Genomic DNA, 13,432 nt, shown 5'->3' with positions numbered 1-13,432 from the left:
CTCTCTGGTGAGTAGCTGGGACCTCACCACTAATTACGGGAAGCCAGTGCCCGTCATTAACCCTTTAGATGCCGTGATCAAAGAAGGCATCTAAAAGGGTAGACAAAAGATGACTGTAGCTTATTCATGCTCATCGGATCCCTGCAACCTGATCACGGGGGTCCAATGAGCTAAAATGGTGGCAGAGGGTTTCTATTACCTGTCTCCAGACACCCGATATATATGCTGAGCCAGGCTGTATCAGTGGAACAACCTATCTCACTGTGTAATGCTATGCAATAGGCATAGCATTATTTAGTGAATGCAAATGCAATCTAATGATTGCATATAAAAGTCCCCTATGGGGACTTGAAAAGTATAAAATAAAAAAGAAAGGTGTTTAAAATGATATAACATCCCTTCCCCTAATACAAATTAAAATCACCCTTCTTTTCCCATTTTTCAAAAGAATAAAAAAAAATAACATATTTGGTATCGCTGCATGTGGAATTGTCCAAACTATTAAAATATGTTTAAGATCCCGCATAGTAAACGGCATGAATGTAAAAAAACAAAATACCAAAGTCCAAAATTGCTGTTTTTTGGACACTTGATATCAGACAAAAAAAAATTTAAGGATTACTCCAGCACAAAATAACTTATCCCCTATCCAAAGGATAGGAGATAAGTTATAGATTGCAGGGGGTCCGAGCGCTGGGGCCCCCTGGGATCTCCTGGACGGGGCCGCGGCAGTCTGCCGGAAGTGAAGTTTCGTCCCCAGCAGAAAGCCGCGGCAGACACTCCCCCTCCATGTATCTCTATGGGATTCATGGAGGGGGCGTTTTGGCCGCCGTGTCATGCGGGGACGGAACGCCCCCTTTCCTGTATATTGCCGCGGCCCCGTACCGAAGATCGCTGGGGGGGCCCCAGTGCTCGGACCCCCTGCGATCTATAACTCATCCCCTATCCTTCAGATAGGGGATAAGTTATTTTGCACTATAGATGTCCTTTAAGTGATCAAAAAGTCTCATCTAAACAAAAATGGTACTAATAAAAACTACAAATCAGGGTGCAAAAAAATGAGCCCTCGTACAGCCTCGTATATGAAAAAATCGAAAAGTTCTAGTAGTCAGAAAAGAAAAAATATAGAAAAACTATATAATTTGGATACAGTTTTAATCGTATTGACCCACAGAATAGAGAACATGTCAGTTTACCCGGAAAGTGCTTTGTATAAAGAAAAAATAAAAGTTGCTAAATTGTGCTCCTGCCTACAGATCAGATCTTTTGGGGCATTGTTCCTTTAAATGGAATTAGTGTTAGAATCTTATGTTGGTTAAATAAATGATATAAAAGAAGAATAAATCCTCCACTGGTCCCACAATGGAGCATGCTGAAATACTGTCACCTAGTGGTCGTCTGTCAAACTGACATTCCTCTTCATGTGATGATTATTTGCTGATTATTCCCGGTAGCACACAGAAGGAACGAAATTATTTTTTTGTCCATGGAGTTGTTCCCATACTTCAAAGCACAAAAATGAGATCTCTGGACTCTGTGATTCTGTGAAACAACTATAAAGGGGTATTCCAGGATTTTTGGTTCTTTGAATGTGAGATGGGCAGCAAAGTAAGTCTAGTTACTAATATACTTCACTTACTGTGTTTGGTGGCTGGTATCAAATTTCTTTGTCTTTTTTTCCCAGAAGTTAATATTCTGCATCCTACAAAATGAGTGTTGTCTCGGACCTTTCCCAGATTGCTGTGCTGCCCGAGACAATACATCACAAGTCAGGTGCTGAAAGGGGGCTTAGCTGCTTCTGTTGTGTGTGAAGCCAGCCACTGATCACATTACCGGTGCACACGTGCATTCATCATCACACAGATCTACAGCGTGTGTCAGGTGATATCGGGGAAGTCATGTGATGTGGCCCAGTATGGCAGTTGCACCCCTGTACCCTTGCTGTCCTGTCAGGCGGACTCTATTGCGGTGTCCGCTGAGTCCCTCTTAAATCTATGTAATGTAAATGGTTAATTATACATTGTGTTATCTTTTATAATGTGTTTATACTGTTATGTGCCTTGAAATAAGGCTACCAAGTGTTGTAACAAAGGAAGGTACTAGTGATCATGTGACAAATAGGGTGACCTATGGGACCACTCCAGAGTCTCCCCTATATAAACCCTGGGAGGAGCTAGCTAGTTAGTTATTGCTGAGCTACAGTGAAATCAAGTCCTGAGAGTGTTAGGTGTCCTGAGGGAGACCCAAGGCTGACCACGCAGCCACGCTTCTACTAATCCGGTGCCCCAAAGGTGAAAGTCAAAACCTGGTAAGCTACATACGGGGTGAAGTCTGTCTAGTCAGTCCTAATCAAGTCAGTCAAGATTAGTCTGTATCAAGTCAGCGTGGCCCTGCAGAAAATTGTCCAAAATCCACTACAAGTCCCACGAGCCCTAAAGTCTCTGAAGTCACTGGTCACCTCCTTGGGCCTAACTGAGCTGTAAAGACTATTCCATCTGTCTGCCTCAGTAAAGCTGCCGTTGTTCCGTAACTTGGCGTCAGAGTAATTATTTGCCCCGTGCCTAGCCCAGGATCCAGCGGTATACCTTCAGGTGGTGCAGAAGTTAAACCACGCCCTGGCTTCAGGAACACAAGGAGTTAATGCCATCTGCCCCTAGGGTAATAACATCTGACCTCATCACACCCTCACCACACATGTGATCAGAGGTAGTGTGGCTGTGCTGCAATGGGTGGGGCGGCCAATGTGTGGGAGGGAAATAAGTCACCTTCCACCTGTAGGGTAGGGTCCCACATAGCATATTTTATGCTGTGCAAAATGTGCTGCATAGCGGGAAATACGCTGCGTATTCTCCGATCAGCATACACGCAGGGCTACGCAGCGTCAGTGCTGTGTTTTCGGTGAGGTTTGGGGACAGGGCCGTGCGCCGGCTTGACTGTGATGCGTGGCTCCGCCCCCAAAACCTCACTGAATACACAGTGCTGCCGCCGGGTAGCCCTGTGTGTATGCCTCTCTCAGAATATGCAGCGTATTTGTGGCTGCACAGCAGAGTTTGCGCAGCATGAAATACGCTCAGTTAGCGCTGTGTGGGACCGTACCCTTAAACAAAGGATCCTGGGGATTGTAGTAAGAGGGAGGACACAGAAAAAGGAAGTAGCCAGTTCCCAAATTTCACAAGTCAGCAGCGTGATGGGGGACACAGGACATGGCCATTTACCACCAACACAAGCACAGATCCTTGGTAAGCATGTCCTTGTACTGTAAATGACTTACCGTATTTATCGGCGTATAACACGCACTTTTTAGGCTAAAATTTTTAGCCTAAAGTCTGTGTGCGTGTTATACGCCGATACACCCCCAGGAAAGGCAGGGGGAGAGAGGCCGTCGCTGCCCGCTTCTCTCCCCCTGCCTTTCCTGGGGTCTAGAGCGCTGCTGTCGGCCCTTTTTACCCCCTGGTTATCGGCGCCGCTGCCCGTTCTGTCCCCCTGACTATCGGTGCCGGCGCCGATAGCCAGGGAGAGAGAAGCGGCGCCGACAGCCAGGGGGAGAGAAGGGGCAGCGGCACCCATTGCCGGCGCCGCTGCCCCGTTGCCTCCCCCCATCCCCGGTGGCATAATTACCTGAGTCCGGTCCGCGCTGCTCCAGGCCTCCGTCGTGCGTCCCCGGCGTCATTGCAATGCGCTGAACGGCGCGGCGCATGACGTCAGAGCGCCGCGCCGTTCAGCGCATAGCAACGACGCTGGGGACGCACGACGGAGGCCTGGAGCAGCGCGGACCGGACTCAGGTAATTATGCCACCGGGGATGGGGGGAGGCAACGGGGCAGCGGCGCCGGCAATGGGTGCCGCTGCCCCTTCTCTCCCCCTGGCTGTCGGCGCCGCTTCTCTCCCCCTGGCTGTCGGCGCCGCTTCTCTCCCCCTGGCTATCGGCGCCGGCACCGATAGTCAGGGGGACAGAACGGGCAGCGGCGCCGATAACCAGGGGGTAAAAAGGGCCGACAGCAGCGCTCTAGACCCCAGGAAAGGCAGGGGGAGAGAAGCGGGCAGCGATGGCCTCTCTCCCCCTGCCTTTCCTGGGGGTGTATCGGGGTACACACGCGCACACACGCACCCTCATTTTATCATGAATATTTGGGTAAAAAACTTTTTTTACCCAAATATCCTTGGTAAAATGAGGGTGCGTGTTATAGGCCGGTGCGTGGTATACCCCGATAAATACGGTAATTACTAAAGTCACCTTGTGTTGGATAACCCCTTTATTGAATTTGGAAGTCTCTGGTGTTCTATAAGCTTGTGAAAGTGTAATGACTAATTATCTTCTGATGGGGATCTTCAAGGGTTGTCTTAGGGCTCGTTCACATATGTCCGGTGTCGGTCATATTTTCCCTCCGTTGCTTGCTAAAACGTACCGGAGGGAAACTGATGGTAGAACTGATCCCCCTCATTTAACCCTTTAAAGGGGTACTCCGGTGCTTAGACATCTTATCCCCTTTCCAAAGGATAGGGGATAAGATGCCTGATCTCGGGGGTCCCGCCGCTGAGGACCCCCGTGATCTTGCACGCAGCACCCTGTTTGTAATCAGTCCCCGGAGCGCGTTCGCTCCATTACCGGCGACTACAGGGCGGGCGGCGTGTGACATCACGCCTCCGCCCCCGTGTTATGTCACGCTCCGCCCCCCAATGCAAGTCTGTGGGAGGGGGCGTGACAGCTATCACCTGGTTCATTTCATTTCAATGGTACTGAGCTGAAGAACCACACCCAACCTGGAGACAGACAGGGAACGGTTTTTGAAAGAAAGTTGCTCTGTTTTTCTATTTCTGGATAACCCCTTTAACATGTTGAAAATTGTCCTTTCCTGACCCATATAACTTTTTAATTTTTTCCTATACGGGGATGTGTTAACGCTCATTTTTGCTCCATGATCTGTAGTTTTTATCTGTACCATTTTTTGTTTTAATGGGACTTTTTGATCGCTTTTATATGCAAAGTGACCAAAAATACACTTTTTTTTTTTTTTACGTATGTATGGCATTGTCCATGCGGTTAAAGGAACATTACATTTTTATAGTTCAGACATTTATGCACGCGGTCATATGACACATTTTTATGTTTGTTTTTGTTACATTTTTTTTTTTTTATGGGAAAAGAGGGATGATTCTAACTTTTATTAGGGAAGGGGTTAAATCACTATTATTAATGTTTGAGTTATTTATTTATTTTTACACTTTTTACAGTCCGTGGTTTCACCGCAGTGGTCCCGATCAGCACCTCTCAGCAGCCAGGAAGTAGGCCACGAAGGAGATTAGTGTATTGCAGTGGGGCCCTTGTTCAGCCTTATTCTCCTCTGACAAAAACAAAGTAGTCCTTCTTGGACATGAAGTTGTGACTACCTTTATCTTCACAATCTGAACAGAAACAGGATCTCACCTAGTGATAACACACGTGACCTAGTTATAGGTATGCTTAGAAAGACCAATGCTAGGAGACAAAGCCAGACCTAGAACTGACTAACTATTCTGCCCAATAGGAGCAAATATAAGAGACATGTGACTCTTGCAAAATCCAGGCCTAGACTGACTAACAGGTTCTTGGTCCACCCCTTCTCCTGGGACTATAGGAATAGGGGATTTTCCTACAACCAGTGGCTTATGGACGATCACGTGACCAAGGCATCAGTCATTAATGCAAACTTTAACACTTATACTACTTGTTTTACATAAATCCCTTGTAGTATCCCATACACATTTATGCACTTTGCCAAAAACATATTGCATCCAGGTTTTTCATCCTTTAGGCCAGTGTTTTCCAAAGAGTCCCTCCAGCTGTTGCAAAACTACAACTCCCAGCATGCCCGGACAGCTGGAGGCACACTGTTTGGGAAAACACTGTTTTAGGGGGTTCACAAGAATGTTGCAATTCACTGACAGCAACCAAAAAACATTAAAACATGAAGTATAATAGAAAGCTGATAACATTTTTATTATACTGTGATTAAACTTATTTAATCTAACATTTTCTTAGTTTTTCTCACGATTTTCTAATGTATTTTCTCGCCCCTGGTGTTAATTGTGACTGCGCCGTTTCCCATAATGTAACCAGATGAGGTCACCCTATAGGGATACTACTGCATGATGGGAATCTGGCCATAAATCCATAATGGTTTCCTTGTAAAGTAAGTGAAAATCGGAAAGTCCTACTGAAATTCTGATCCTTCCAGATCCAGAGCGGCTACAAACTAGAGGTGTAAAGTCCTTTGACGTTCTTCTCAGTTCCATAATCTACATAATGTGGTAATAAACCTCGAGGTCTCTGGAGCCGCTGATCTCCACCCAGTCCTCGCTGGATTATGACATCATCCTGCACCGCTTCTTGGCGAGGTTTCCATTTTATGATGTGGTTTCCATTAACTCATTGCTATGTGAATATCCAATCGTAGGTTATAGTGTAGCCACTAGTTCTGGTGTCTCTGTCAAATGCAGGGGGACAGAGAAAAAAATAGGGCCACATGGCAAAATTTCAAATAGGCTCAGTTTTTCTGCCCACATTAAACTCAATGGGACTCGGCCTTTTGGCTAAGATCAAGTGTAGTATCTGTTCTTATCAGTCTTTCATGCCGGTGTACAGTAACGCCGGTATGGGGCTGGTGGGGATGGGTGCTGCATGGAGGATGCAGGTGTACCAGGGCTTTCCGGGGTTGGTTCTGAGGAATCAGCTCGACGGCTGCCCCGATGTGACCTGTTCCCTCCGGGTCTCTTCATGAGGCTGAGAGGGTCTAGAGCCGAGGTACTTTTGTGCCTCGGGGAGTGGTGACCCCGAGGTGCCGAAACTCACTGGGAGGATAGACTCACTGAGTTGAAGCACGGGCACCATAATCTCTTCACCTTGTGGCACTCACCTCTTGATTCCCGGCCTTCTGGCTAGGATCAGTGAAATTTTTATAGATCCGGCCGGATGTCCGGGCAGTATATCTGCACACATTCACTTATTTATTTCTTTTTGTCTCACTGTGTCACTTTTTGCGTGTTGTGTGTTCACAGGATTTGTCAGGATGCGGTAGCCCTTCTGGGTGTCCCTCCTGGCGGTCTAGGGGAGGTGTGTGTGGCCATTAGGTTCCGCACCTCCCTGCAAACACCCCGGGTACTCCTGCTTTGGCAGGGTACCTACCGTAATCGGCTCTGCGGGCAGATACCTTGGCTAACGCCAAGGGGGATGCCGGGAGCATTTGTGGTCCCCTAGTAGCTTCGGCGAAAAGGGACATCGAACCTGGAACCCCGCAGGTACCTTTAGGTCCAGAGGCGAAGGGTAAGGTTTGTTGGGGGGCCTCTCTCCTATCGGAGAAGGGCTTGCGATAGACCGCATCCTTTGTGCACGTTTTTTTAGTGTAACACGTTTGCACTTTTTCTTGCACTTTGGGTGAATCGAAAGCACGTTCCTCGGCAATTTAAAAAAAAAAAATTAATAAATTAAACTCAATGGGACATCTGTATGCAAAGAGCTCCCTCTAGTGGTGGCTGCAGGTAGATAAGAGCACTGTATGCAAAGAGCTCCCTCTAGTGGTGGCTGCAGGTAGATAAGAGCACTGTGTGCAAAGAGCTCCCTCTAGTGGTGGTACTGGTAAATGGGAGTTCTCTTTGCAAAGAGCTCCTGCTATTGGTGACTGCTGGTAGATTAAAGCTCTGTAGGCAAAGAGCTTAATCTAGTGGTGGTTGCAGGTAGATGGGAGCGCTGTATGCACGAGGTTTTCTCAGGGGGTGGCTGCAGGTAAATGGAAGTTCTGTATACAAAGAGCTCCCTCTAGTTGTGACTGCATGTTGAAGGGAGCTTGGTATGCAAAGAGCTCCCTCTAGTGGTGGCTGTAGGTAAATGGGGGCTCTGTATGCAAAGATCTACCTCTGGTGGTGGCTGCAGGTAGATGGGAGCTCTGTATGCAAAATACTTCCTATAGTGGTAGCTGCATTTAGATGTAAGCTCTGTATGCAAAGAGCTGCCTCTAGTGGTAGCTGCGGGTAAATGGGAACTTTGTATGCAAAGAGCTCCCTCTAGATGTGGCTGCAGGTAAATGGGGGCTCTGTATGCATAGATTTCTCCTTAGTGGTGGCTGCAGGTAAATGGGAGCTCTGTATGCAAAGAGCTCCCTCTAGTGGGGTCTGCAGGTAGATGGGAGCTCTGTATGCAAAGAGCTCCCTCTAGTGGGGGCTGCAGGTAGATGGGAGCTATGTATGCAAAGAGCTCCCTCTAGTGGGGGCTTCAGGTAGAAGGGAGCTCTGTATGCAAAGAGCTCCCTCTGGGGGGGGGGGGGGGGGCTGCAGGTAGGTGGGAGCTCTGTATGCAAAGGGATTCCTGTAGTGTGGGCTGCAGTTAGATGGGAGCTCTGTATGCAAAGAGCTCTCTGTGGTAGTGGATGCAGGTAGATGGGAGCTCAGTATGTAAAGAGCTTACTCTCATTGGGGCTGCAGGTAGATGGGAGCTCTGTATGCAAAAGGCTCTCTCTAGCAGTGGCTGCAGGTAGATAGGATAGAAGTTTTGTATGCAAAGAGCTCCCACTAGTGGTTGCTGCTGGTAAATGGGAGCTTTGTATGCAAAGAGCTCTCTTTAGTGGTGGTAGCTGCAGATAGATGGAAGCAGATTTTTGTCAAGAATGTCTCGATAAATTTGCCCTTTAATCCTTCCTTCAATTATGTGAATTTTGCCAGTACCATTGGCTGAAAAGCCGCCCCACACCATGATGTTCCCATCTCCAAACTTCACTTTTGGTATGGTGGTATGGTGCAGCGCCATTTCTCCTCCAAGCATGGTGTATATTATGGCTCCAAACAGTTCCATTCTGGTCTCATCTGACCACACTATATTCTATACATGTACATTTACAACAATTAGGTTGTGAAGGTCTTGAGACAGCTCTTTACTTTTACCCATCATGAGATGTGTCTTGTGTGACACCTTGGCAATGAGACCTTCTTGTAGCCATTAGTTGGGACTGAACCAGCTGATATTAATTTGCACTGACAAGGGGCTGGATTGCCTTTTAATTACTGATAGATTTCAGCTGTTGTCTTGGCTTTCTAGGCCTTTCTGTACTTCGCTTTCTTCATGTGTTCAATACTTTTTTCACCCGCTGTTTGTAGATATATATCTATATTAGCTAGTATGTGTATAGTACAGGGTACAGGGCATTTCCTATGACATGCAGTAATACCTTGTCCCGTCTTGTTTTTCAGGGACTGCGTCGGTGGCCGTGGCGGGGCTTCTGGCCGCTCTGAGGATCACAAACAACAAGCTGTCTGACCATAAATTTGTCTTTCAAGGAGCTGGTGAGGTAAGAGCAGTAGGACCCTGCATAGTGACAATGGGGGGAGATTTATCAAAACCTGACCAGAGGAAAAGTTGCTGAGTTGCCCATAGCAACCAATCAGATCACTACTTTCATTTCTCAGAGGCCTTTTCAAAACGGAAAGAAGCGATCTGATTGGTTGCTATGGGCAACTGGGCAATGTTTTCCTCTGGACAGGTTTTGGTAAATCTCCCCCAATGAGGTGTAAATGGGTAATAACTACAACGACAGCGACTGGGTCCACCACCTAGGGAAGGCCAGGAACAATGATCTTTACCACCTCTAGACCAATAAAAGAAATCGTCTCTATGAAACTAGAGTGGCGCTCCAGTTTTGGGCCTTTCTCGGGGTCTTTACTTTCTGGCCTTTTATGTGTTCTCCTGGGCTTAGTATCTCCCTTAACTTTCCCTGGATGTGGAATCTTTCTAAATATATGGCAATACATCACATCAGTCTATTCCCAAATTCTTTCTGGTCTGAATATTAAAATATCTTCTCTCGGCAGCGAGACGTCGGTGAGTGAGTCAGACCGAGGCTTTGTGCTCTTATTAGGAGATTTCTGGGTTTTCAGTCATATTTTCTTAATATTGCTATGTAAGGTGAATTCTGTACCGATCCATCTGGAATATATATATATATATATATATATATATATATATATATATATATATACATACACCTCAGCTAAGAGGGGAAAGGAATATTGGGGGGGTATTTATTAGGGATCGACCGATAATCGGTATGGCCGATATTATCGGCCGATAATCAAGATTTTGGGCATTATCGGTATGGGCAATTACCTTGCCGATAAGCCGATAATGCCCCGCACCGCCCCCACCGCACCGCGACCGCCCCCACCGCACCGCGTCGCACCCCCCACCGTAGTGCTGGGCGGCATACCAGTATGGATTTTTGCCCATACCGCTATACCGGTCGGGCCCCTCCCCACCCTCCGAGTCAATAAAAAAAATTAAACTTGCCCTTAATGGGGGTGGTCCGGGCCATCCATCCTTCCTGTAGTGTCCGGCAGCATTCCGGGTGGAGGGTGAACCGGTCCGGGCTGTCCTTCTCCGGGGGTCCTCTTCTCCACTCCGGGCAGGCTCCGGCCTAGTACGCTGCATAGACGCCGCTACGCCGTGACGTCAGGTGCGTCTCTGCGCACAGGCGTCACTGCGCAGCGGCGTCTATGCTGCGTTACTAGGTCGGAGCCTGCCCGGAGTGGAGAAGATGACCCCGGAGAAGGACAGCCTGGACCGGTTCACCCTCCACCCGGAATGCTGCCGGACACTACAGGAAGGAAGGATGGCCCGGACCACCCTGACAGGTAGGGGGAGAGAAGCGGGTGGTGGCGGCAGCGGCCTATGGCACCGCAAAAGCCACTGCAGTGCATTGATTTAAAGTGCCCGCTTTAAATCAATGATCTGCAGCGGTGTCGCCGGGGGATAAATAGCCGATAACTTATACCAGAATATCGGTATAAGTTATCGGCTATCGGCCCTAACCTCCACCGATTATCGGTATCGGCCCTAAAAAAAACAATATCGGTCGATCCCTAGTATTTATCAATTTTGCCTGTTGTCCGTTTCTTTTCACCCTTTTTTTTTCACTTTGGTTTTCGTGGACATGCACCAAATTTATCATTTGGTGCAAGTTGTTAGTAATTTTGGCTCAAATGTTGAAATCAGCCATTCACAGCGCCTTTTACACAGAACTTACCGCCACAGAGGACGCGTATTTTACCCTGTAGAGCAGCCATTTCAGAGTCCCTCCTGCAGGATATCAGCAAGCGACATGAGTTATTTTCTTTTGTGGGGTTTATAGCCACCATGTAAAATGGATTTTATTTTCAACTTGGGTAGTTTTTTTTTTTTTTGTTACTTTAGTGCAGTGGTCTTCAACCTGCGGACCTCCAGATGTTGCAAAACTACAATTCCCAGCATGCCCGGACAGCCGTTGGCTGTCCGGGCATGCTGGGAGTTGTAGTTTTGCAACATCTGGAGGTCCGCAGGTTGGAGACCACTGCTTTAGTGCTTACCTTTCCTGAACCTGTGTGGCCATGTCCAATGCTGACTCAACGGAGGGTGAAGGTTCCTCAGAGACAACTATGTCGCAGGATAGTATTGAGCCGTCCCAAAAAAAATTTTAAATGTATTTTGACGCCTTTACATTTTATGACATTGCGAAATGTGTTTTCCATGTGCAAAATTTCTTGGCAGGGATTTGCACCCAAAAAATGGGATTTGCGCCAAAGATCGATTGTTTCAAATGATGAATTGCTGACTAAAGTTAAAATCACACACAGGACCGTGTGATTTTGAGAAAGTTGTCAAAATGACAATGGAGAAGATGCGCCAAACTTTGGCGCAAAAAGACACTGCGCCAAAGTATTGCGCCAAAGTTACGTGAAAAAAAAACCCACATAAATCCTTTGATAAATACCCCCCATTGTGTTCCTTATAATAAAGGACGCATCTGCCAAAACCAGTAAACATCCAGTGGGTAAAATGGATTGAGAAATGTTTTCACATCATGTTTTGCTCAGCTTGTTGGTTTGGGGTATGTTCACATGGTTCGTATTTGCACTAAGGAGGTGAATTTTCTATGTAATCCCTCCCGCTCTGCTGTTTCCGTTTTCCAGGCAACCTGCAGAAGCCGCAAGCAGGCAGAAGAGTGCTGGGGAGCACTAGATTTTGGGATAGGTGCATCTATTAGACGATAAAGGGGTATTCTGGTATCGGAAAGTTGTATTATAGAATCACCCTAAGACATATAAATTACTAATATACTGTAATCACATATTGTACTGGTTTCAGCACCTCCCTCTCCACAGGAAGTTGTGTAGTCAGTGTGGTGTTGTCTCAGCAGCTCCCTGACTCCTCCCTCTCTAGAGACAACACCTCATTCTTTGCTGTTTCAGGGAGTGTGGATGGATCTTGTCTCTGAGCTTTAGCCCTTCCCCCTGAGTGATGTCACCACCTTTGACCAGCTCCTACAGCCTAGATAACAATCTCCCTGTCTTCTACATATGGATATCATTATTGGGACATTTAGGGAACAATAAGGTGTGTTTATAGTAGGGATCGACCGATATCGTTTTTTTAGGGCCGATACCGATAATCGGTGCAGGTTAGGGCCGATAGCCGATATTCCGGTATAAGTTATCAGCTATTTAACCCCCTGCGACACCGCTGCAGATCATTGATTTAAAGCGGGCGCTTTAAATCAATGATCTGCAGTGGCTTTTGCGGGGCTATAGGCCACCGCCGCCACCACCCACTTCTCTCCCCTACCTGCCAGGGTGCTCCGGGCCATCCATCCATCGTTCATGTAGTGTCCGGGGGCGTTCCGGGTGGAGGGTGGTCCGGGCTGTCCTTCTTCTCCGGCGGTCATCTTCTCCACTCCGGGCAGGCTCCGGCCCAGTACGCTGCATAGACGTCGCTGCGCAGTGACGCCCGTGCACAGCGACGCACCTGACGTCACGGCGTAGCGGCGTCTATGCAGCGTACTACGCCAGAGCCTGCCCGGAGTGGAGAAGAAGACCGTGGGAGAAGGACAGCCCGGACCGGTGCACCCTCCACCCGGAACGCCCCCGGACACTACATGAAGGAAGGATGGCCTGGACCACCCCCATTACGGGTAAGTTTAATTTTTTTATTGACTCGGAGGGTGGGGGAGGGGCCCGACCGGTATAGCGGTATGGGAAAAAATCCATACTGGTATACCGCCTAGCATCACGGTGGGGGGTGCGGTGGGTCGGGGGTGCGGTGCGGCGGGTCGAGGGGGTGGTGGTCGCGGTGCGGTGGGGGCGGTGCGGTGGGGGCGGTGCGGGGGGCGGGGCATTATCGGCTTATCGGCAAGATAATTGCCGATACCGATAATGCCCAAAATCGTGATTATCAGCCGATAATATCGGCCATACCGATAATCGGTCGATCCCTAGTTTATAGAATGCTGCCCTGTGCTCGACAATGCCACAGGCAGAGGAGCAGACAGGGAATGAATAAAGCAGGTGCTGCTACCTTACTGTGCAATAGTTTTTTGCTGTGAAATGAAATGTTCTGCAACAGCTCTTGGCGGGGAACTGGCAAGAGTACTGTCGGAGGG

General features: G+C 48.0%; 1 protein-coding gene across 2 annotated transcripts in view; it reads left to right on the top strand.

Moving 5' to 3' along the window:
* ME3 (malic enzyme 3) overlaps nt 1–13,432 on the top strand; it is a 212,023-nt gene that overhangs the window by 175,205 nt on the left and 23,386 nt on the right. For both annotated transcript variants that reach the window (XM_056561390.1, XM_056561391.1), the window contains exon 9: nt 9,216–9,313. In XM_056561390.1, coding sequence (XP_056417365.1) covers nt 9,216–9,313 — 98 coding nt within the window. The remainder of the gene's footprint in view (nt 1–9,215; nt 9,314–13,432) is intronic.

The sequence above is a fragment of the Hyla sarda genome, chromosome 2 (genome assembly GCF_029499605.1).
Source record: "Hyla sarda isolate aHylSar1 chromosome 2, aHylSar1.hap1, whole genome shotgun sequence".
NCBI lineage: Eukaryota > Metazoa > Chordata > Amphibia > Anura > Hylidae > Hyla > Hyla sarda.
The sequence above is the reverse complement of the archived record's forward strand: the minus strand, read 5'-3'. Positions and strand labels throughout refer to the sequence as shown.